Here is a 25472-nt window from a genome sequence, read left to right as displayed (position 1 = left end):
TCTTCAGAAGGCAAAGTTTCTAATACTCATAGATATGTGCAAACTGATTCTACTTTTCTTCTGTTAGGCACTTCTCATTCCTACCTCAAAACACTAAGCCGGGGGCAGTTAGGTGGCGCAGTGGATAAAGCACTAGCCCTGGATTCAGGAGGACCCGAGTTCAAAGCCAGCCTCAGACACTTAACACTTACTAGCTGTGTGACCCTGGGCAAGTCACTTAACCCCCATTGCCTCTCAAACAAACAAACAAACAAAAAAACCACTAAGCCAAGGAGGTTATATTACTCATAGGTTCCTTATTCATAAATATTTGGTGCAATCTGGGGGTTTAAGTTTGACACAGAATCTAAATGTGATAATGATTCAGCAGTTAAGTATATGGTTAAAGAATATGAGCTTTAGTTGAATCTAGTCTCATAAGCACGGTATGGCCATCCTATCCCAGACTCTTAAATACACCCCAAAATCATTGACATGGGCTTCAGAAATGATCTCTTCTCATACAGTGCTTTTATGTTGTCAGTCTTGGGCAAGAAAATGAGCAGGTGGAGAACCCCCAAGGTCAACTATACACTGGCCAGTTGATAGTCCAGACTCTGTTTGTTCCAATGGAGTACACCTTTGAAAAACTAATTGGAAGGTGAAAGGGTGGGGAGGAGCAGAGGAGAAAGATTTTAAAAAAGTTTTCAAGTTTTTATTTCTTCCTTTGAAAAAATTATATTGATTAAATGCTTTTGCATAGCTGGTTATAATGACAAATATATTTGCAATTGTATTTTTACTGACCTCTAAAAGCCATCTTATACTCAAGTTTACCAAATGTGCAGACATTTATCAAATGGACCATCAGTAGCCGGAGAAATGCAGTAGTACATCCAAGTTAAAATTTTTGCTTTGATTACTACAAATCCATGGAGCCCTTGGGTCCAGAGCTTCTACTGCAGTGTAGCTATTTGCAAATAGATTTTTATAGCACATTAGTGCTGGAGGAGATTCCAAAGAAAATAGTCCTTTTCAATATTAGAACCAGCTGTGACTTTCTTGTGCTGATGACTCATTTTCTCTCTCTCTCTCTCTCTCTCTCTCTCTCTCTCTCTCTCTCTCTCTCTCTCTCTCTCTCTCTCTCTCTCTTTTTTATTGGGTGGGAGAATGAGGCAAAAGACACACAGAGACTTATTCAAAACGTTGTTTGTTTTGCAAAGGGTATCCTAGCCACAAGCCAACTTGGTCATACCAATATGCAACTCATGTTTATATAACTTTTTTTCTCTTTTAACAGTTCCAATTATAAAAACAGAACCCACCGATGACTATGAGCCTGCTCAAACCTGTGGACCAATGAACCAAGGATTAAACCCTCTCTCTAAGCCGTACTACAGCCAGCAGATCATGATGCCTCCTGATCCTGGTTCTTGCCTTGTGGCTGGCTTCACTTCCTGTCAGCAGAGAAATGCTGTGATGTCATCCTCTCCCAACTCAAGCCCCAAGCTTCATGACCTTTCCTCTTCTGCTTATAACAAGTGCATCACGAATCCAGGCCACAGCCACCTAGGACTTCAACAGCCCGCTGGAGGTGTCCCCACCATCCAGGAAGTGCCAAGGTCTATAGTTGTACATCCAAGCTCTCCTGATCAATCATCTCACGTCATGCTGCAGCCGCAGGTGAGTCAACATCTGAGCAGTAGCTGTTCCCTTGGTTACCAACAAACACTCTATCCCAACAGTCCCTCTTCTCCAGTTCCATCCGTTACCCAAGAGTCAACCTATATGCAGTCCTGCAGTCCAACTCATTCATCCATAATGGGTCAACAGCAGCACCAACTGCCGAAAGTTCAAAGAAATGAATCTCCAACCAATCAGCCACTGTCATTGCCAGAGTTGCATGAGGACAGTAATCATAATTTGGCCCCTATTCCCGTAACGATCAAGCGAGAACCTGAGGAATTGGACCAGTTGTACCTTGACGATGGTAAGTCCTCCACAGATGTAGAGGCTTGCGTTCCACCATGTTGCGGTATCAGTGAGTTTTATTTAACCATACCAGAATTCTGGAAGAAGGAGTGTGTCCATTAACCGACTTGTGGAACTATGCACCAAGTTGCTCTGATAGTGTTCCTATGAAAACGAGTTCTTTTAGTTTCGTTTGCAGTAACAAAAAGATATTCTTTGCTGTGAGTCACCATGGAGCTAGCCGCATGACCAACAATTACATTGCAGCAAGCTTAACCACTTAGTCTTGGCTTGTGCCTTTGCCAGTGACCTGCACACCTGTCTAAGTGCTGGACCATCGTCCCAGTGGTAATGCATTAAAAATTAGAATGGCCAAATCTCCTGGCTGAAACAAAATATTAACTGCTGAACTTTAGCTAGGCAAGCTCCAATTAGGATTGAGACCTATCCATAAGCATGGCTTTTGGCCCAGCTCTTTAGCCCCTTGGCATTTAAAAAATACTTTTCATTTAGTGACTTTTTCTTGCAGTTATATAAAGCAAACCCAAAAAACCCTCCACAACATTAAAATGCTGTGGTGAACTTGTCAGGACTTGGCTAGCAAAGATTTATTATGTGAATGGAATGAAGGCATAATAAGAAATATGAATATCCAGCCTTTCTGAGCTCTGATTTAGTGCTCACCACTGAGTATCCCCATAGTACTCTTAACCATCCCCTCAACTCAACATGTAAGATTCTTCAGAATAGAAATCTAATTGAATGTCACATATTAAAGGTTATTTTAAAAAGCCAGTTTTGTAACATCTGTAGACAAACTAATTGGTGCCCAAGAACATCTGAATTTGATTCTCTTTCAGGGAGAAATTACATCAGACAACTGATTCATTGTGTCTTGTTTTATTCTATTCTTTTTAGAAAGACATTTTTTTTTTCCTATTTGAAACAACGTGACACCGACTTTGAATGAAAACAGAAGCATTATTGACTTGTAATAACAGCATTCTCCTATTTGGTTCTGGGAAAACTCTAATTGAGGAACTAATCAGTCACATGACTAAAAAGCCTGAGGTGTTTTGCTCATTAAAAGTCCAATTCATTAATGCTTTTATGTGACTTGCACAATTCTACTGCGGGTTGCTTGTGTGGGAGTCAGGGGGTTATTCATAAAGGAATAATTCCAGTTTATCTAGATGCAAATTGTTTCACAAACCCAAAACTAGTCACATCTGGAAAATGTAAACCCCTTTCTCCACCCTTCCATTGCTCCCTTACCTCCCCACCTCCTGCAAACCCCACTATCAACCACATTGACAAATCAAACACACACTGGGATAAGGTAGAAATTCCTCACAGGAGAAAGATAGTATACATGATTCAGTCATTTGCATTTGTTTCCTCAGCCAAAGAGTAAAAGGACCTCTTAACTGCCCTTCCAGAAAAGAGTTACTGGGTAATGATTTTTTTCTTCTGTTTCAGAAATTATCCCCTTTCCTTCCACGTAACTATTTTTCTTTTCTTTTTTCTTTTTTTTTATCTATAGAGGGAGAAAGGGTCCTTCTTGAATTGGTTTTCCATTAATCATGATAGAATTACACTGATCCATTAACATTTTCTCATCTCATCCACATTTTGTCCATTTTGGAGGAGCCATGATTGGAGGTTGGGGGTATGCAATCAAGCCTTGAAATAGAGAAAAGCTAACTCATGACAACCATGGGAGGCAGGTGCTATTATTAATACTCATTTTAGAGATGAGGAAACTGAATCAGACAGAAGTTTAAGTGAGTAAGTGTCTAAGGCTGGATTTGAACTGGTATTCACTCCAAATCCAGCACTCTATTCACTTTTCCACCTAGCTGAGATCTCATGGTGCTTGATTTTGGCCAGTAGAGTAAATGGGCCACAGTAGATAATGCATGCTGCTAATAAAAGAGAGATGGACAAAACTACCAATACCCCATTCAGGTGAAAGATAGAACCCTGTGATGTCTTTGCCTGCCTGAGTCTATAAGGTCAGCTTCATGGTTGCATTATCAAATTAAAATATTTTGCCCCAGATCACAGAATTTGTTCTGAAAAGAATTAGTCAGATGACCTCTTTTACCATGTAAATTAGCTGTGTTTTTAAAGAATTTCTATTTAGTGTCTATAGTATCAGAGTCATATTACAATCTCATCCCAAGAAATATAAAGACAAGTGATGATACCATGAAGAAGAAGTCACAGGAAAGATTAACACCCTACCTCCTGCCCATATTCCTTCTTTTCCATCGGATGCACTTAGTTCCAGTATTGTGCTTAACACTTTTCTGGGAGCATATTGCTACCTATAGTTGGTACAATAAGTAAGTTGGTACAGCAAAAATATTTTGCCTTGTGTGTGAATATTCCATTGTTGATTTATTTTTCATTTGATTTGTCCCATTGGACCCCACAAAGGTGAGTGGGGCAAAAGGTGACTATGTCAGTTATGACCAACTTGCCCATCCCTGTGGCAGATGATTCTCTTAGTACTTAAACTGATCAGTGGTAAATATGACTATACGTGGCATCTCACTGAAACCAAGCTTTGCCATAGGCAAGAGACCCTGGCTTTCATCCTAAACTTAATCTGCTTGTCTTTTCCCATAGGGCATGATTTTTATGAAATGCTAGATTTGCAACTTGATGCTAGCCAGATTTATGCTACCAAGCATGCGGGCATAAATTTCCTGTCCAAATTCCAGAAAAGATAGCCTGTCTTCTTCCATGGCATTTTCTGGTTATTTCTGGATTTTTCCTTGCAGGACATCAGTCTCTGCAACCAAGCAAGTGTGAAGCAAATGTGACTTTCCTGGAGCATTTTTTTAAAATGGCATAGGAAAGCTGCCTTCAGGGAAGTGTAGTGAAAGCCACCATTCAACTATTCTCTTGCACTCATTCATTTATTTGTTCCCAAAATATTTATACAGTTCCTGCTATGTAGAAAGAGCTGTGCTAGGCATTCTTGGGCCCTGCTCCACCCAGGTAGCACTTCCAGGTGATTGAAACACCTAGGTACTAGTGTCCATTCTGCTATTAAGAAGTTATGGGCAGGTCACTTTACTTGTCAGCCTCAGTTTCCTCATCTGTAAAATGAGGATGTTGAACAATGGAACTTGGATTCAGGACACAGGTTTGGATCCTGACTCTGCTATTTTACTACTGGTGTGATCTCAGAAATGTCATATAATCTCTGTGGACCTCGGTTATCTTAACTGTAAAATCAAGGGAGTGAATTATATAGCCTCTCTCAATCTGTGACATTAGGAACAATGGATTTCTAAGATGCCCTTTAGCTCTAGCATTCCATGATTCTAATTCTCTGTCTCCTTTCAAGGCTGCTCAGATGCTTGTGAGGTTGTGATCATAGCTAGACATTTTCACCCTCTTTTTGTGTAAAACCCAGGGTTGTGGGAAGGGGTGCACAATTAGGTGGAGTAACTCCCATGAATTTTAGTGACCTCTGCACCTCTGCCTCATCCCTCAATATGTCTTCTGGTGCCAATTCCAGCAAAGGACCTTGTATATTTTATATGCAACACTGACTTGAAGATCAAGAAATAGCATTCAGCTTGTGCCAAGGAGTTAAAAAAGGGAAACCAGTGAAACTTCATCAATTGTTCCAATGTTTAAATTACCATATTGGCTCAACTATGGGTTATAGCCCTAAAATAAGAGCTCTCTAAAAGGGAAAACATTTATAGGGACATAAGTTTAGCAGTTTATGTCCTGGACGTCTGGCATTCTGGTGAAGCCTATGGAACCCCTTCTCAGAATAATGCTTTTCAGTGGCATAAAATAAAATACATAAGATTACAAAGAAATAATAGGGTTTAGGATGATAACAGATAGATAGATAGATAGATAGATAGATAGATAGATAGATAGATAGATAGATAGATAGATTTAAATTTTTTTAAATACAACTTCATGGACCCCAAGTTAAGAACCTTGGTTTAGATCTTGAAGGTTGTATGCTGAAAAAAAAAGACATCAATTATATATCACTCTTTGATTTTAAAGGGGAGAAAGTATAGCCTATATTCAGAATAATATGGTATCTCATCTATAGGTCTAGGATAATTGGAAATAGACCTTAGCAGTCAGAGGATTTATGTGAGCACTAGGATTTGTAGGATCATTGATCACTGGTGGGAAGGAAGTTTTGAGATCTCCTAATCCAACCTTCTCATTTTATGAATAAGGAAACTGAGGCCCAATGAGTTAAAGTGACTTACCCAAGTTCACTAAGGTTTAATAAATAGCAAAATCTGGATTCAAACCCAGGTTCTTTGACTCCAAATTCAATGGTCTTTCCATTGTACCACAGTACTTCTTGGAAGTTACTTTATCTGTTTATGTTCAGGGAATACTGATTTGATCTCAAAGCTTCTTAAAACTCTCTTCATTGCTCATCTTCTCTCTCCTGGACTCCTCCTTGTGAATATATGGATTTTTTGTTTTGAGGATAAAGAAATGGAAATCAAGGATAAGGCCAATGAAGTTTAGTTCACAGTCTTACAGATAATTCTTTCCCTTTTAAATTGTTTTTAGACTTGAATTATAGCTCCTTATTTCTATTAGCTTTTAAATAATTCTTGACCTACTTATAAATGCAAGGTTTTCTTTTCTTTTTTCTTTTTTTTTCAGCTTTAGCCTCTAAGATAGATCAAGGTGCTGTTCATTCCTTTTGGTCTGAATCAGGTCCAAGATTGGGTCATATATTCTAAAGACCTCCCTAAAAAGCAGTTAAAGGAGTTATATAAATATCTTTTATATAAAAATATATCTACATATATGTGTACACACCATATTTGATATTTTACCACTGTGTCAGTGGCGTTTAGCTAAAGCCTCAAAAATCAAAACTTTTAACAAGATGAAAAGTAAATGTTTGATGTAAACATTTTCTTTGCAAAATAAGCAATATTTCTTTTCTTCCTGTGTGGACAAAAGGTCTCTTCCAGAGTATGAAAATAGAACTGTGTTTGTATAGACTGTGAAAAAATCCTTTCTAAGTAAAGGATCTCTATAATATTCCTGACATGGACGTTGAAATGCATCAGTATGGGTTGGCTCCATGACACACCAGATTTCTAGATGACAAAATAATGGTCCTAAGGTATATGCTAGACCAGAGGCTCCTAGTCAAGCAACTTAAGTAGGTGGGGGAAGAATAATATTAGTAATGATGATTTATCTCACACTTTAATGATTGCAAAATACTCTATGGATATGTTCTCAGTCTGTCCTCACAACAACCCTGTGAGTTAAATGCTGTTATTATTCCTATTTTACAGTTGAGAAAAATGAGGCTCGGAGAGAATAAGATATTTGTCCAGGTCACACAGCTAGTTAGGAGGCAGGAGTCAAACCTCAGCCTAATATAAATAAATAAATAAATAAACAAACAAACAAACAAATGAACAAATAAATGAAATAAACTTTGCTGCTTTATTCTCCATACCACAATAGTGCAGAGTAAGAATTAGTATCCTTTCCCTAAAGAGTTAAATAAGGATTCCCAACCATCCTTAGTGGCAATCCAGGTAAAAGTGAAGAACTTCACAATCCTTTTCAAGTGATTGTACTGTATAAATTGCCCATTCCTAGTAAAAACATCCTTTAGACTCTCATCAGGAAAAGCAGATTATAATGCTCATTTCTCTCCCTAAGCTATTACCAAGTGGCTAATGGCTTCCCCATTTGTTTCGGCATTTAGTATATTAGACTTGTCTAACGGCATCTAAAGCGTCTTGAGATATAGTAAATGCAACAGGAACTTTAGGAAAGCATTTCCTTTTCTAATGAGTGTTGAAAAGGGCAACCTGTTACTTTATCTACTATTTGCAATACAGGGACATCAAACTAGTGGAAGAACTTACTGTCATAGCCCTTCATTCAGGGTTCAGGTTTACAGGCAGTCCACAACTTAAGAATGCTTGCAGTGCTACAGATTTGTTTTTAGATAGTGGATTAGAACTCAGTTCATTCCCCCATATGAACAGATTGCTATATTCCTAAGGTAAAATTATAATATGCAATTTAGAACTTATGTTTCCCAAAAGCTTCCTTAAAATGTAACAAAGTGAAATAAAACTAATGAAAGCCTAGAACCCTGAGATCTCCTAGATTCTGTGCCTTTTCCTATTCCCACAAACCCCAGGAGATGAGGTAGAGACTCATAGAGCCAGGACAGCTTCTACAGAAGCATGAAGAAGACATCAGCCTGAGGGAATGGGAGAAGGAAATAAAGACAAAGGAAGAAAGAGCAGAGGGGCAGCTAAAGGAGGGGAAATGAAGAGAATGCCTATGGACAGTTATCTCCCTTATGATTACAAGTCAGAGACTTCATATTTTAGGAATTTCCCAGTCTTTTGCTTATTGTCCTCATTAAAGTATCTGCCCCTTCTGCTCCACCCCACCCCCCACCACCCCTGTGCATCCTAGATCTCAGAGAAAGGGCAGGTATACCATATGGCTTACAATTCTACATGGCAAGTCAGCCCAGGAAGGAAAGCTATCAAGAATAAACTTCTGAAGATGCAAGGAGAAATAATTTTGATGCAAAAAAGGGATAGACTATTGTGAACACATAGGAAATTCAATAACCAGCTAGATTTTTTTTTAATGTACAGAAGATGAAAGTAAGGCCAATTAACAGATGATGAATACAATATAACATTCTCCATAAGAATATTGTCAGGAGTGCCAAACCTCAGAATGAACTGAGGCTTGCAAAGAGAGCTAAAGAAAACAAAAAAGTGGTTTTCAGTAGTTAATTCAGAGAATTATCAGAGACGGGCTGAGACTACTGCACAGGGTGGTGGTATAATAATAACAATGTGATAGAGAGAAGGCAGAGTTTCTCAATTCTATTTTTTTCTTCTGCTTCTCAGCCAAGGAGAATGATCTTTAGAGGAGAAATGACAGAGCAAAAATGACTAATAGTGAGTCAAAACCCAAGATATGTAGGAAAATAGGAAGCACCTAGCTTTTCCTGAGTGCAAGTTACCTGACAGAGTTAAATTATATCATCAACAAGAATTAGAAAATATGATTGTTGAATCACTATCAGTAATTTTGAAAGACTATGGAGAAATTACCCCAATTATTTAAAGGAAGGTAACATTGAAAGACTTTAGAATTTGGATGACCAATGACCGTTTATGACTTTGGAGGATTTGATGGCAAAGCAACATTCTCACCTAATAGATAGAGTATGAGACATACATTTTTCAGACATGGCCAATATGTAGGTTTGTTTTGTTTAATTCTACTTATTTGTTACAAAACAGGGCTCTATTTGGGAGAGGACAGGAGTCATGGGGAAGTGACAGTACTGTTGTTCAAAAATATAAATAAAACAGGGGTTTTTGTTTGTTTGTCTTTTGGCAAGGCAATTGGGGTTAAGTGACTTGCCAAGGGTCACACAGCTAGTAAGTATCAAGTGTCTGAGGCCGAATTTGAACTCAGGTCCTTCTGAATCCAGGGCTGGTACTCTTTCCACTGCACTACCTAGCTGCCCCAATAAAACAGTTTTTAAAAGTGTAGTTGGGGAGAAAGGGAGTTACTTTAGAACTGAAAAAATAAATGTTCTGATTTTCATAAAAAGACAAAAGAATAATGTTTGCAACTATCTAGGCTAGTGAACTTAGCTTTGATTCTTGTCAAATTTCTAAAATGCATTATTAAAGAGCTAAGTGAATATTTAGAAATGGAAGCAGTGATCACAGGAAGTTAGTATGACTTCATCAAACACAGTTCAAGCTAGATTAGCTTCAAGTGAAGCTGATTTTTTCAAATGAAACTTTTTTGAAAGGATGACTAGCCTGTAGAACAAGAAAATACTATAGATCGAGCTTACTTGGAATTTAACAAAGCATTTGACAGATTCTCTCAGTCTATTCTTGTGGACAAGATAGAGGAACATTAGTAGTGGTTGAATGGTCAGACCTATAGTAGTCAAATAGGAATTATTGTCAACTTCAAAAGGGGTTTCCAATGGAGGGCTGCAGTGATTTCTGGATAGTCCTGTTAAATTTTAATAATGACTTACGTAATGGCATTGCTTATCAGATTTGCAGATGGTTACAAATCTAAGATGGATAGCTAAAATATTGGATAACCAAGTGAAGATTCAGAAAGATTTTGTTAGGCTAAAATATTGGAGCATATTTGTTAAGGTCAAATTTCATAAGGATAAGTATGAAATCTTACATTTGGGGTTCTGAAAATCAATTTCACAAATACAAACTAATGGAACGCATGCCTAGATTATTGTGAGAAAAAAAATTTGAGAGTTTTAGTAGGCTACAAGCTCAAGATGGTGTCAACAGGGTGATATGGCAGTCAAAAAGGGCCAATTGATCTAATCTGCATTCGAGGGATATACTCTAAAAGTCTAAGGTTATATCTGGTATATATTATAAATTCAAATTTGGGTACTACATTTTAGAAAGAACATAAATGACCCGGAAGGCATCCAGAAAGGAGGGGAAGGAGTTATCAACCAAGATGGTTAAAAGTCTTGAAATCTTGATATATGAAGATCAGTTAAAGGAACCAGAAATGTTTACCCCAGAAAAGGAGAGACAGAGACAGAGACAGAGACAGAGAAAGAGAAAACACATAATATCAGGGAGGACTATGAGCAGTGGATGGAAGTTGCAAGGGGACCAAATTTAATCTTAATGTAAGTAAAATATTCTTAATAATTAGAGAAATGAAAAAGTGGAACGGTCTGCATCAGGAGGAAGTGCATTTCCTTGAAGGCCATTGGCGGTCTTCAAACAAAGACTAGATAACCATTTGTCAGGTATGTTTTAGAGGAAATTCTCTATCTAGTATGGATTGGACTAGACACTGAGGTCTTTGATAGATCCTAGGTTCTGTGATTCTGTAATAGAGGTTCTTGCAGGCTGATGTGTGTAGTATGTGACTGGAGACTGCCCCTCTTTTTACTGTAGCCTTGATATGAAAATTCAGCTATTCGAGTGCAAGAAAGCTTGACTAATGTTTCATATAAAAGATGGGTCTTACAGAACATACAAATTCCTGTCAGTTTAAGAAGAAGCAATGCTCAAAGATTTGGAGACAAATAAGCTTGTAGTGTCTCTGGCCCAACCAGAAATGCCTCAGGTAAAGCTGATCTCATCATATGTTCAGCACTTTTTAGTTGGTGAAAGAGGATTAGTTGGGCAAATTAAATTTCGGGAGTGACAGGGTTATCGGAATGGAATCTCCAACATGGGGAGGTTTTACCTTCCCCATGGACTCCTTCAAATCCATCTAGAACATTCTTTAGATAGAACAGATTGCCAAACATTAGTAGTTGCAACACCCTATTGTTATTTGTTTGATTTCTCAACACCTTCATCCCCCGCCACCCCTCCTTCCCCAACCAAAATAAAAAATGAATTCTATGCTACTGTAACTATATATATGGCCCAGATTTTCCAGGAAAGTCCTAATTTCAAGAAAGAAATGTATGTTTTTAACAGGGACTGTCCTTTTTCAGATAGTGTGTTCCAATTTGAGTTGTGAAAACTTGATTGTTATATGGAAGGGTTTTTGTTTGCTTTTGTTTTTATTTCTAATTAAAGTGATTCTGAATTTATTTTATTTTGAAATTTTAAAAAAATTTCACATTTCATCTCTTGAGATAATTGGGGCCATCTTGGAGTGTTCTGAAACTGGGGTTGAGCATTTGATATCTAGAAAATAGGCAAAAATAAGCTTTTGGTGGTGGAGGAGGAGAGAGATGGTGACTTACATATATCATGGAAAGATGTGCTTACACCTACTTTAGTTCAACTTAAATTTACAAATCTACCTAAAATGATATTCTTACAAAAATCCCAGTGAAGCAAATCTTTTTAAAATTAAGATTGGAGTCCTCCTATTTTTATGCAAGTTTAGATATTAGAAATTGAAATAAGCATTTTATCTTTATGAGCTTTTGATATAGAATTGGACTTAAATGACAAAGTTTAAGTGGAGAGAGATGAATCATATGATAAAAAATATGAAAAGAGGAAAAACAAGGCCATGGAAGGAAGGTATGAATGATCTTGAGAAATTCACTTTACTTTCATAGATCTCAATTTCTACCTCTTTGAAAAAGTACCTTGAAAGAGTAGAGTGCAACTTGCATAGGTGTACATAATCATAACTTACATAGAAGTAGGGGAAATCAAAATGAGAGAGCTGTCCAGTTTGTCTGAAATATAAATTGCATGAAAAATGCTAGAAGAAAGGCATGGCAAAGTGGTTTGGAGCTTTAAAACCCAGGCTAATAAGCTTGAATTTTATCTCATGGTAAGTGGAGCTACATTGTTGGTTTTTGATTGGGGAGAGACATGGTCAAAGCTGTATATTAGAAAGATTCTATTTGGTAGCAGCCGAAATGCAAGATTGAAGAGGAAAAAGATGAGTCAAGGAGACAAATTAGAAGGCTGTTACAATACTCTAGGCCATTCTAGGCCTGAACTCAGGTGGTGGCTGTGTTGACAGAGAAGAAAGGACATGGGCAAAAATATGTTATGGAAGTAGAATTGACAAGAGTTAGCTATGGATTGGATGTGAGGGAAGGGAACTGAAGGAGAGGGAATGATCAAAAATGGATGTGAGGTTTCAAACCTCATATATATCATATATACATATGTTATATACATACACACATATCTAATTTATATATATGTGTGTATATATATATTTATATATATATACATATATATTGCATCAAGTGCTAATTGAAGCCATGGGAATAAATTAATGACAATGGAGACAGTATTGAGAGAAAAGAAGGATGAGGACAGAGGTTTGGGGAGGACACAATTGGGCACCAGAATGAAGATGAACTAAAAAAGAAAAATGAAAAGGAATCAACATAAAAGGAAAGCCAGGCAGGAGTAATGACATGGAAGCCAAAGATATTGTTAAGGTAGAAGGATCAAGGGAAATTTTTCTCCTTTTTTTGGGTGAGAAGACCTAAGGATTTTTGTAGGCAGACAGAAAGCAGCCAATAGTAAGGAAGAGAGTGGGGCAGCTAGGTGGTGCAGTGGATAGAGCACCAGCCCTGGATTCAGGAGGACCTGAGTTCAAATCTGGCCTCAGACACTTAACACTTACTAGCTGTGTGACCCTGGGTAAGTCACTTAACCCCAATTGCCTCACCAAAAAAACAAATAAAGGAAGAGATTGAAGGCAAGAGATTAAGGGAATGATTGATTGAGTCCTGGAACAGATGAGAGGGCATGGGATTAAGGGTCTAAGTGAAGTGGCATTGGCAAGGAAGAGGGTTACTTCTTCCTTTGAGACCTGAAAGAAGGGGAAAATGATATAGAAAGACATTAAACATTTTGAAATGCGGAGGGAAGATGAAGTATTTCATAATGGAAAGTTTCAGTACTCTCAGCAAAATAAGAAGTGAATTTTCCTGTGAAGAAAGAGGGAAGTAGGGATGAATTTGGAGTCTTGAGGAAAGAATCATTTCTCTGTATATTGTGATCGAGAGAGAGGTTGTTGTGAGGAAGTGAGGACCCACTTGGGGTTAGTTTGGATGAACTTGTAGTGGGCCCAATCATTATGGTCTCATGATTTCCTCCAGTGGTGCTTGGTGGCTCAGGAGAAGGAGAAGAGACCGCAGATGGGAGGGATAATTCAGATTATGGAATGGTACAAGGGCAAGGGGGCAGGACATTTAAGGGTCATTGAAATGATTAAGTATATTTTCAAGACTGTGGAGGGAGGGAAGTAAAACCAAACTTTAGGTACTGGTCTGGGAGAATTGGGTGAGACTGAAGGCACTGAGCTTAAGGCAAAATCAAATAAAAGGATTTAAAAAAAAATAGAGTGGCCTGAACATGAATTTACAGGGTAAGGAGCTGATTAAGAAGAGATTGAAGGTGAGTAAGTAAGGAAATGATGGAGAAAGGTGACAAAAAAGCCAAAAGGGGATAGGATCAAATGTACAAGTGAAGGGGCCTGCCTTGGTAAAGGCAGGGATGATCTCATCTTCTGAAGATAGAGGGAAATAAAAATGGATTATAATGAGGAGCAGATTTAGGAGGAGTGTGGCATTGGGTGACATTTTAGCTTGGGACATTGTGATTAGAGAGAGGCATTACAGAAGTAAGGATATTGGAAATAGAGTGGTTTTGAATGATGATAGTGTCTAAACACTGACCATTTCTATGAGTTACTAAGGTAGAACAAATACAGTGTTTATGGCAACTGAGACTGAAAACTGAAGAAGCCATGTTATTAAAAAGACCATCAGTGAGAATATGGAAATCTCTGAAAGTGAAAGTCTGAAAGGACTTAGGAAGGAGAGAAAGACTATATCTGTAAAATGAGTTGGAGAAGGAAACAGCAAATTGTCCAAACAAGTATCAGGACAGGATAATATTATCTCAGGAGAAGAGAGTTTGTTGAGTGATGATACCAAGTGAAGGGTCTAGAAGTGAGAATTGGAAGCAAGTCATATATCCCACCATCCTTTCCTAGAATGAGAAACTGGGTGGAGACAATAGTGAAGGAAATGCTATTTACAGGTGGAAGCCAGGAAGTAGAAGGAATGTAGGAGGAAGAGATTAAGGATGAAGGGTAGAGCTGTAACAGAAGAGCAGGGATTTCAGAGCATATGTCTATCATGACATATCAGATATGTCAGAGACAAATCTAACAAAGATACAATAGAAGAATAGTGTGGAACTAGATAGGAAGGAGGTAGCAATGGAAAAGTATTTTTACCTACATAGGTTACTTCTCTGATTGATATGGATTAGGGAAGGAAGAGCCGTTAGGGCCACTGTAGACCTCCTCTTGGTGCTGAAGCTTCTATATGATTTTTAGTTCTCAAAACAAATTTTGAATTTGGTCATCTACTATTATTTTCCTAAAAGTTAGCCTGAACCAAAAAGGCTGCAGGTTGCTATTTGCAGTGCTCAAATATCTGGGGACTGTTTTTTTTTTTTCTTAGGCTTTCTTCATTTGCATTGTGTAGCAGTTTATGGTAATATTTTGGCCTTTAAGAATCTATCCCAGGGGGCAGCTAGGTGGCGCAGTGGATAAAGCACCAGCCCTGAATTCAGGAGTACCTGAGTTCAAATCCGACCTCAGACACTTGACACTCACTAGCTGTGTGACCCTGGGTAAGTCACTTAACCCTTATTGCCCTGCAGAAAAACAAAAACAAAAACAAAAACCAAAAGAATCTATCCCAAATGACATCTGTTCAAAGCAGTAGTGCACTGGTACCTGAAAGCATTAATAATATACTTTCCCAAAAGCCCCACTGTTAGTCTCAGAGAAAACCTTGGGCTATGGGAGAATCTGTTATATAGGCCTTGTATTTTCATCTTATTTGGGATTAAAAAAAAAAAACAAACCAACTTTTTAATCATCTCTTCTATAGGTATGGGTTTCAAAAGAGCTTATAAACATATTCTCATTTCAGTTGATATTTTGTTCTTTTCAAATAGCTTCATAAGCTCCAAGTTCCCAGTTTAGACTTCAGAATTAACAAAATATGGGAAAACCACAGGGATTACATTATTAAAAAGATTGGCCCTATTGATTCTTTCACTTTAACTGTATATTTTTTAAAGTATGCCTTAAAAGCAGCAGTTCATAGAACATAAGCCCTTTTGCTAATGATCTGAATGTTAATGGTCTACTGTCTTAACCATATGCTTATATTAATAGTTTCTGTATAGATTGTCTTGAACATAGCAGGCATTTATTAAAATGTTTCCTTTTTTTTTTTTTTTTTTTTTTAGTGAGGTAATTGGGGTTAAGTATTAAAATGTTTCTTGAATTGAACTGGATTACTTGAGTTCAGATCCGGGTAGCTCATGTGTCTTTGAGCATCAGTGTTCATCAAGATAGTTATTTCTAAACCATTTGGCAAAAGTATGTATTGTGATTTATCTCTGAAGTTCTGTGGGGTTCAACTCTAGAGCAGGGCTTCTTAAATGTTTTCCCACTCATGACCCCTTTTCGCCCGAGAAATTTTTATGTGACCCCAGATATGTAGATATATAAAATAGGTATACATAACCTTTGACTATTGTCAAATTTTTCTTGACCCCCATATTCAATTATGTGACCCCATGGGGTCATGACCCATAGTTTAAGAAGATTTACTCTAGAGATTATTTGAATGGATATGGTGGCAGACCAAAATCTTGTTTTGTTGAAATAGATCCTCTTTCATACATCTCAGCTTTATGATTAAGGTGACTAGCTCTCAAGGCAGTCAGCCTATTCCTGCCATCTTCTCTCCACTTTTCATCTCCCTCTCCCCTCCCCCAGACTTTAACAATGAAGTCTGAATATTCCTCAGTCAGCTCCCTGTTTTCCAGGGAGTATAGATGAACAACATGCTGGTGGACTAGGAAAGCCAGGAACACAGTCTGCCCCTTAGTCTGGATAGCGAATTTTCCTTTCCTTCTCACTCTCTCTTCTAGGCTGAGCAGCTCTGGGAGAAAACAAAAAGCTTTCCTCACGGAAAGTTTTATTAATCTGGCCCTATGCCCATGTCTCAAACCTTCCACATTTCTAACAATGATTGAAAGAATATCTATTACTGTGATCAAACATGCTGAGTCATTAACATCAGGGTTGTAAGTTACTAGTGATAGATAGAAAAAAGAATTTGAAGATGCAAATAATTCATTAAGGTCAATCTTTTAATGGACTTGAAAGTCTCTCTCTCTGAATGGCAGGACATAAAAATTAAACCACACACCACCTAGCTGTTGACATTGTTGTTTCAATGAGAAAACAGCAGTCTTTGTAAATAGGGTCTTTGGAGGCCAATGAAGAAACCCAGTCCCAATATATGAGTCTGTTCAGCCCAAGGCATGAAGCTTCCAAATGGAGGAGAAACTGTGATTACTAACGTCTTGGCTGATTACCTTATATCTTATCTTACAGAGGACACTTGGATGTGTTAGGTTGTGCCAACACAGAACCAAAGATACAAGTAAGAACTAATGAATGAAGATAATCTAGAAATTTCCAAATATTCATATGGTTGACATACTGACAAAGTTCCAGATTATTGAATGATTTTTTAGTTTATATTGGAATAGTTAGTATCGTGTTTCATAAAAAAGACTTTATTAAATGGGAGCTAGTCTATTTTGGGAATGGTTTGACATAGGAAAAAGAGAATTGGACATGGAGTCAGAGAATATTGGGTTAAAGCCTAGGTATTCTATTCACCAGTCATAGATCATACGATCATAGTTCTAGAAGTGTAAAGAACCTTAGAAACCATTCAGGCCCTACCACCTCATTTCATAGATGAGGATACTGAGACTCAGAGAAAGTAAATTACTTTCCCAAGTTCATATAGAAAATAAATGGCAGATCTAAGATTCAAACCCAGGTCTTCAGACTCCAAATTCATCTTGGAACCTTAACCAAGATATTTTAGTTCTTGAGGTTTAATTTCTCTTCGATAAAATGGCAATGAGAGTATGTGTTCTTACTGAACTTTTGTGAATTGTCATTAAGATCAAATAAGGTCATGTTTGTGAAAGTGCTTTGTACAAAGTACAATGAAACACTCAGGAAATGCTTATTGAAATGAATCAAATTAAAATCATGTAGAGAAAACTAAAATATTAATTAATAAGTTATCAGAGGCCTAGCCACATTGTAGCCTATTGCAGGCTAATTGAAAGTGGAAAACCAGTTTCAAATTCTATTAGTTGCAGTGTCTAGATTGACTCAGTAGCCATAGCAACATTTTTCTCTAGTATTTTTGAAAGCAGATGAATTCACCAGGGCTGTCATTTGTCATGAAATAAATAGGGGCAGTGGTTGCCCCATTAGTTAAAAGAATAAAATTCAAAAAGTTATGGAAGAAATCAAGATGTCATTTGAGTCAGGATTCACTATAGTGGAGTTTCTTTGACCACTGTAGATATATGCTGAAGATGCTCAGGGATTTCAATTCTGTAACACTAGTTTGGACTTTGCTTCCCGTGTCTTTTTTCTCCTATGAGATGGAAGATGAGAAAAGAAAGTAATTGGATGTATATAATTTCAATCTTATTGGGTCAATGGGGTTGGAGAGGAGGTTCTGTAAAATTTGTCAGTTGGCATCATTATGATGATTTCCCTTAAACATTGGAAGCTTTGAACTACTTGCTTTCATCTTTCCAATAGAAATGTCAGCCCCAAATCCTATAATTTGTATACAGTCGAACAAGGGAGGGAGAATCCATGGTCTTGCTGCCATATTTTATTGTTTCTTCCATTATTTTCTTCCTCAAATTGAAAGTTGTTTAGAATCATTCTTTGGTTAGGGATGGGGAACAAGAGGGATAAAGAATTAGAAAGAAGGTTTTGATGGACTTTGGATGATTCAGTACCATTTAAGTCCATTCATAATCTTGGTTTTGTGCCAAAGAAAACTTGTGACCAGCAAAAGCAAAGACAGACCTAAGAAATATTGTTCAGATATGACTCCTCATCTAAGCAATGTGAGATTTGTCTGAAATATTTTTAACATTTGTCATGAGCACACTATGTAATAATAGTCATTGGTCAAGCATTAGTGTATGAGGTCCTTGACCTCACATTATTGTAATGCCTTTGTAACTACAACAGTTGAATTTTCCCTTTTCTGTCTCTTTTTAAAAGACAGTTTTAAAAGGGCCTTATCTTCATTTCAAAACAGTGTTTAAACTATTATCCTAAAACTCCATGTGCTTTAATTTTCTCTAGTCTTTATACTTTTCAAAGAGCTCTCTGAACTAAGATTGCTCTCCGCAAATGCATTCAGCATCCAGTATTGTTTAGTAGCAAGCTACTGTGCTGTGTCATTTGAGCAAAAGGTAATAAAGCAAGGTGTTGAAATACATAATAGTGGCATTCAGCAAAATCCTGTTGTTGATAGACAATCAAAGACTTGAGTCTCTTTGGGGAGAATGGTGTCCAGGACAGTAACTGTTCTTGTCTACATCTATTTGAAATGCTTTTTCTGCAAGAGAAAGCATAGTTAGCCATTGGAACACAAGCTAGGTGTTCTTCATCCAACCTCCTTGTCCTTGCTCTCCTCAGGAGGTCTAGGTTAAAAAGCAGCCAGACCCCCAAGGTACTTCAGTGATCCCTTCAATAGGGAAGTATATCATTTCTTATGAACTCCTCTGGGACAATAAATGGCCTGCTTATGGAAATCCAGTAAGGACAGAACTTTGGCAAGTAGAAGCTGTAAGGTATGGACTGATCTTGACCTTATCTGTAGTTGAGAAAAAGGGACCATCCCATTTTTAGAGGGCATTCCCAATAAGCAATACATTAGGAAGCACCATCACCATCATTGTCTTGCAACACTCATGTTTTATACTTTTCAAAGTGCTTTCACTTTCCTTTTTAATCATTTGGTCCTCACAACTCTCTGATGGCACAAGTATTATCATCATCAATTTTTCAGGCAAGAAAACCGAAAGATAAAGTGATTTCTCCTGTGGTCACAGAACTAGTTAGGCACAGAGCTGGGAACAGAATTCAAGTCTCCTAAGTCCCAATCTGCTGCTGTTTCTCTTACACCAGGAGCCATCGTCACCCATGGCTCATTCTTTCTCACCAATGAGAGTAATTGAACAAAGATATGGGCTCTCCAGTCTAACTTTTAATAACAAATTTTGTATTTCAATTGAGGGAGTGGTGGGTAATGAACCAGTGAAGCTTTTCACCTTATCACAGTGTGCTCACTATTATTAAAATTCAAAGAATTTTGTGTCTTGGTGATTTAAGAAAGGCTGGAAAAGTACAGACATACAAGGTTTGATTTCAGTGCAGCCAGTTGACATTGTTTTCTTGGAGCCAGAAGGGAATCTTGAACTCATCAGTTTATTTATGTTGTACTCAAAGACTTAATTTTTGAAAACACCTCAGAATTGAAAAATGGTCAAAAGCAAAATCTTCACATCTGAAATAATTTTAGCCCATAGCTACTAGCCTATACCTAAATAACTTCTATGTATTTGTGAACTTGGATAATCTTTCTCTTGTCACGTAAAGTTAGCTTTTAGCCCTCCCTAAGTGCAAAAACAAATTTACTAAGATCTTTTGTCAAACACAGATTCATGCATACCAGGAGGAATAATGTTCATATTTTGTCAGTCATCATCACCTACCATGACGACATTGAAAAACTTTTAAGTCTTAGAGGCAGTGAACTCAGTGTCTGCTTCTTTCTCATTAGTGTCCCATCATTTGATAATAATTTTACCATTGTAATGCTTCTTAATAGCAGTGGCACTTAGGGAATAAAAAAATATTATAAAATAATAATGAAAATTAAGGAGGAATACTCAATTTGCCAGGTTCTTTGCTGGTCTTGTTCATTAATGAGACAATCTTTGGTTAGTGGAAGTTGAAGATGGAAGAGTTATAGAAGAAAGCAAAAGTTAGTGGCTGATAGGAGATCCTTCTCAGATGTTTCCTATTTCTACATGAGCTTTTCCAATTTGCTATCTAACTTCTTCACTACTCAATGTCAATCAAACAGCAAGCAGTTATTAGGTACCTGCTGGGGACACTAATACAAAAAAAAAAAAAGAACCATCCCTGCTCTCCAAGAGCTTCATTCTCTCTATATAATCATATCATAATATTTATTTGCTAAGTACATAAATATAGACATATATTTTTCACAGAATAAATTCAAGGTAGTTAAATACAAATCCTATCCAGATTCTCCTCATTATGTGGAGGTGACCTAATTTCTCAAAGGTTATGCCAACAGACCGTTGGAAAGGCTTCAATTATGGATCCAATGATGGACTCTTAAGTCTGTTGTTCAATACTCGGTCTGTCTAAGTTCAGAGAGGACCATCACCAGAAGGATGGCTTCCAGATGATGATTTTTTTTTTGGTTATAGAAATTCATCAAAACATTTATTAAGATGTGGAGGGCTTATAATACACATAGATGGATTATAAACTGTGCTGTTGAAGTTACAGACCCTTGAAGTAATAAGATACTCCTTCCTCAAGGAGGTTTTTTTTTGTTTGTTTGTTTGTTTTTGGCTTTTTTTGTGAGGCAATTAGGGTTAAGTGACTTGCCCATGGTCACGCAGCTAGTAAGTGTTAAGTATCTGAGGCCAAATTTGAACTCAGGTCCTCCTGAATCCAGGACCAGTGCTCTATCCATTGCGCCACATAGCTGCCCCCCTCAAGGAGATTTTAAAAAAGCATATGAGCATATAGACCTTCTGGCTACCTTATATACATGGTAGGGAGATAGACTCACTGTCTGTATATTAATATCAACAATTAGTATTTATATATGCTTTAAGGTCTGCAAAGTGCTTTACAAATATTATATCATTTTATTCCTGGCAACAATCCTGAAAGGTAGCTGCTATGATTATGCCTCTATATTATATCTGTCAGTAAGAATTTATTAAGCACTAGAAACCATTATTTCAAGAATTTTATTTATTAATATAGTTTTTTTATTAAGTGCTATATACTATGTACCAGGCACTGTGCTAAGCATTGGTGGTGCAAGGAAAGGCAAAAAACAGTCCCTTCCCTCAAGGAGCTCATAATCTAATGATTAAACCACTTGCCAAAGGTCACACATCTAGTAAGGATCTGAGTTGGGATTTGAACTCAGGTCTTCCTGACTCAAGACCTGATGATCTACCCACTGTGTAAAAATTACTCATGGTCAGAAAACAAACATTTTGTTATCACCTACAACTTAGTTCGGTGGGCTGCTAATATTAACTCTTTTTTTTTTTTTTTAGTGAGGCAATTGGGGTTAAGTGACTTGCCCAGGGTCACACAGCTAGTGTTAAGTGTCTGAGGCCGGATTTGAACTTAGTTACTCCTGAATCCAGGGCTGGTGCTTTATCCACTGTGCCACCTAGCTGCCCCGATATTAACTCTTAATTTAAAAGTATAGCCAAGTCTGATGATGAGAATGACATAATTTCAGTGCGAATGTTAGATTTGAATTTCCTGGCCTTAGATGATAGAATGTCTTCACTATATCAATACAAGATTTTGTCTTTAATTTAAAGGAGTTTCCCCCCACTTCCCTCACCCTAGTTGTCTTACGCTCTTAACTTTTTAGACCCCAAACCAGAGTTCTTAGTTCCAGCCAAATCACACTGTTAGACTTCTCCCACACAATGAAGGACAAAGAAAATGAATTCCAGATAATAGCCCAGAACATTCCTCCTTATCAGGTCCTGGGAGACTCTAGCTAATCAAAGTTTGATATTCATACAATAGGACAAATACAGTCAAGTACCCTCTTTTATCCCAACACAAGCACTGAGGATTATCTTTCCCATAACCATATTGCAATATTTTGTTTTGTTCTTCAAGTGGGGCCTTCAGTACCACATGCTTTCATCAGTGACAGTGAATCTAAGGCCATAGAATATGTGTGTGTGTGTTATCAGCTTCTAATAACTGTCCTCTTTTCCCAGCCATTTTTTTGCAAGTCTTTGCCCTGGAGCTCCCCTCTATCAGGCTCTTGCAGCTGCTGTTGTTTTAGATATGGCAGGAAGTAGGTACCGGAAAACAGCGAGAGCTCAGCCCTCAGAAAAATCGAGAGATGCCTGTGATTTACCCAAGGTTCTGGCTCCAATCAAAGCCAGTTGCAGGGAGGAAGGCAAAAGGCAAGCAGACAACTGTGTCTGGGCAGCTGCATATGTCAGGACTGAGGTTCAGCCATCACCTTGTGCAGGGTCCTCGGGAGTTATTTGATACGGCTGTATAAATCATGAAGTACTTGGCTCCGAGAAAAGTTCCACTTCACTTGTCCTGCAGGGGTGGAACTGACACGTGTGCAGTCTGTTCAAGCAAAGACTTCTTCTTGCACGGTCTTTAGCCAAGCTGAGAAAACCCCCTTTTGCGTCTCCAGGGACAGCTGGTTCTGAAAGCTCACCCATTTTTGCAACAGCCTCTCTCCTGTCCAGTGTACATATAAAATGGATTGGTTTGCAGGTCTGTCTAGTATGTCTTTCTAAATGTTTTTGCCAGGACTTAGGAGTGTAGCCCAGCCAGAGTTATTGTCAGAAAATATATGACAGTGTTACTAAAGCTGAAATTTTTATGTGACATTTTTTTTTAATTTTCTGTGCATAGAAATTTGTAGCAGCATTTGAATACACTTAAACTACAATGAAACTGTCTTTAGAAGGTGTCTGAAATGTTAATACACACTGTTTTGTCTTTTGGTCACTTTCTCATTTTACTGATAAGCAAAAAAGAAAAAAAAAGGAAAAGAAAAAAAATTCTTGTAAGTCAGTAAGTAAAATCAACTGGAAAAAACCAATACTCCTCTTCCTCCTCCCCCTCTCACCAAAGTCGGTTTTTAGAGAGAAGCCTTCATTTCTGACACACTAGATAAGAAGGAAGAAGTCCGCCCACGGACATTTTACACCATTAACAATCTAGTTAACATCTGTAAATGTTTTAGGGAGAGAAATTGCATTTTAAGACATTTCTTTTTAATTACAGTCTCCAGATGAGATTTGTTAGAGCAGGGAAATGTATCCCATAGTGACTGATGTCAATAGCGAGCAGTCCCTAAAGTCGGCCAGGCTGGGGAAAGCCATGCTGTTTGCTGCTGTTGGCACTGCTCCCTGCTTTCACAATGTCAAACTTAGAATCGCCTTTATATGCACTTTCCATTTTTTTTTCCACAGTAGCTGTTGCCAGCAAGCCGTAAACTACCGTATATCACTCAGATTTAAGAACCTAAACTTTAAAACAAATTAAACTCTTGTTGACATTGTAATAAAAATCAGAATCGAACTGAACAGCTCAGTAAACGTGCACTTCAATTATTTTATGGATTTAAGATTGTTTTCTGGGATTCCCAGACTCCCAATACAGCAAAGTTATTTCCTCTTGGCAGATGGTTGAAGTAAAAAAAGAGAGAGAGAGAGAGAGAGAGAGAGAGAGAGAGATTGTTGAATGGATAAAATGATGTGGCAGACACTGAGTTGAAGTCTGGAGGGAGGAAATGGTGTCTCCCCATCACCTGTAAATATTTGCTCTTTGTCTTGACCAAGAGTCTGTCATCCACACTTTAAAAAAAGAAAAAAAAGAAAACCTGGAGCTATTTTTTTGGAGATGTGTGTGTATGAGTTTTGGTCATATGTGTGTGTGTGTGTGTGTGTGTGCGTGTGTGTGCGTGTGTGTGTTTTAATTTAAGAAAAGAGCTGAAAAATGTTCATCTATCAAAACCTGGCTCTTAATTAGGTGTTTACATGGTATTAAAAGAAAACTGCAAGCACAAGTCTAACCTATCCTTCAGAATTTTGTCCCAATACGGGTAAAAGCATGAAGTGTTTTGTCTACATCTCTCATCTCTACCTATCTTTTGTCTTAATATTAGCAGCAATGTTTGGTACTTTAAAAATATATATAAATCTTTTTCACTCACTAAAATGGAAACGGTGGTTTCCATTGGATTAAATGCCAGATTTCCATCCTTTTTAATGTTTCCTCCCATGATACTGTAGAATCAAAGTCTTTCAGAAATATGTGTAGATGGAAACTAGATAATAATTTATAAAGTTAAATAACGTTTCACCCAAGGTGTGGTTGGTTTAACCAACTAGCTGTCCTCTCCATTATGGGGAGATGAGTTTGGAACTTAGCTTTGATAGGCTTTGATCAAGGCCATTTTGGCAGGAGCTTTTAAAAGTCTTCCCTTTCCTTTTCTCTTCAGTTTCCTGTTCTATTCTACTTCCTGTTCTCTTCAGCTTTCAAGGCCAAGTTGGCAGCCGGGTTCATGACCTTTGGAGAATAAATATGCTGATGTCCACCATACATGCTCTGAAAACCATCATGGTGTCATTGCCATTGCCAAGTTGGACCGTGTCTGTCCATACACCTGGAAAATAGATCTAAAACATAACTTTTAATCAAACAGATCAACAAAGTCTATCTACCTAGCAGCAATACAGTCCATGGAAGGCCCAAACGTACATCCTGTTGCTATATAGACAGACTATGTGGATTGCTTTAACCAAAAGATACAGATGGAGTTGTTCTCAAAATTGTCCTATTGACATTTAAACAAATGTGATTCTTCTGATTATGGACTTCATACCTTGCATGCGGCCCATTCAAAAGCTGTTTATGTGGAAAATGAGAGGTCAAAACATGATCTTAGAATTGATTCTGTCATACAACTGACAGTATTCAATTGCTGTATGTATTAAATAGTAGCAAAGTCAAGAAAAAAAAACCATAGTTGTCCTTTGCTTAACATCTCCACACAGATGCCTTGCTGTCATTTTAAATATTATACATTTAAAACTCAACTCACCATCCTTCCCTCCAAAATTTGCTCTTACTCTGACCTTCTCTATTCCTTTTAATGATGCCACTAAACTCCTAGTTACTCAGGCTCAAAAAAAGATAACAGCAAAAGTGCTGGCCTGCCTTTGATGTCAGATGATCTTGCTTCAAATCCTATTACTGGGGCAGCTAGGTGG

General features: G+C 37.6%; 1 protein-coding gene across 1 annotated transcript in view; it reads left to right on the top strand.

The window, feature by feature from the left end:
• The window catches only part of NFATC1 (nuclear factor of activated T cells 1), a 221502-nt gene that overhangs the window by 170144 nt on the left and 25886 nt on the right, over positions 1–25472 (top strand). The window contains exon 9 of the mRNA XM_043979273.1: positions 1280–1969. Within this exon, the coding sequence (XP_043835208.1) occupies positions 1280–1969 (690 nt within the window). The remainder of the gene's footprint in view (positions 1–1279; positions 1970–25472) is intronic.

This window comes from Dromiciops gliroides, chromosome 1, assembly GCF_019393635.1.
Source record: "Dromiciops gliroides isolate mDroGli1 chromosome 1, mDroGli1.pri, whole genome shotgun sequence".
In the NCBI taxonomy this organism is placed as follows: Eukaryota; Metazoa; Chordata; class Mammalia; order Microbiotheria; family Microbiotheriidae; genus Dromiciops; species Dromiciops gliroides.
Note: the sequence above shows the minus strand (reverse complement) of the source record. Positions and strands in the feature narration are given on the sequence as shown.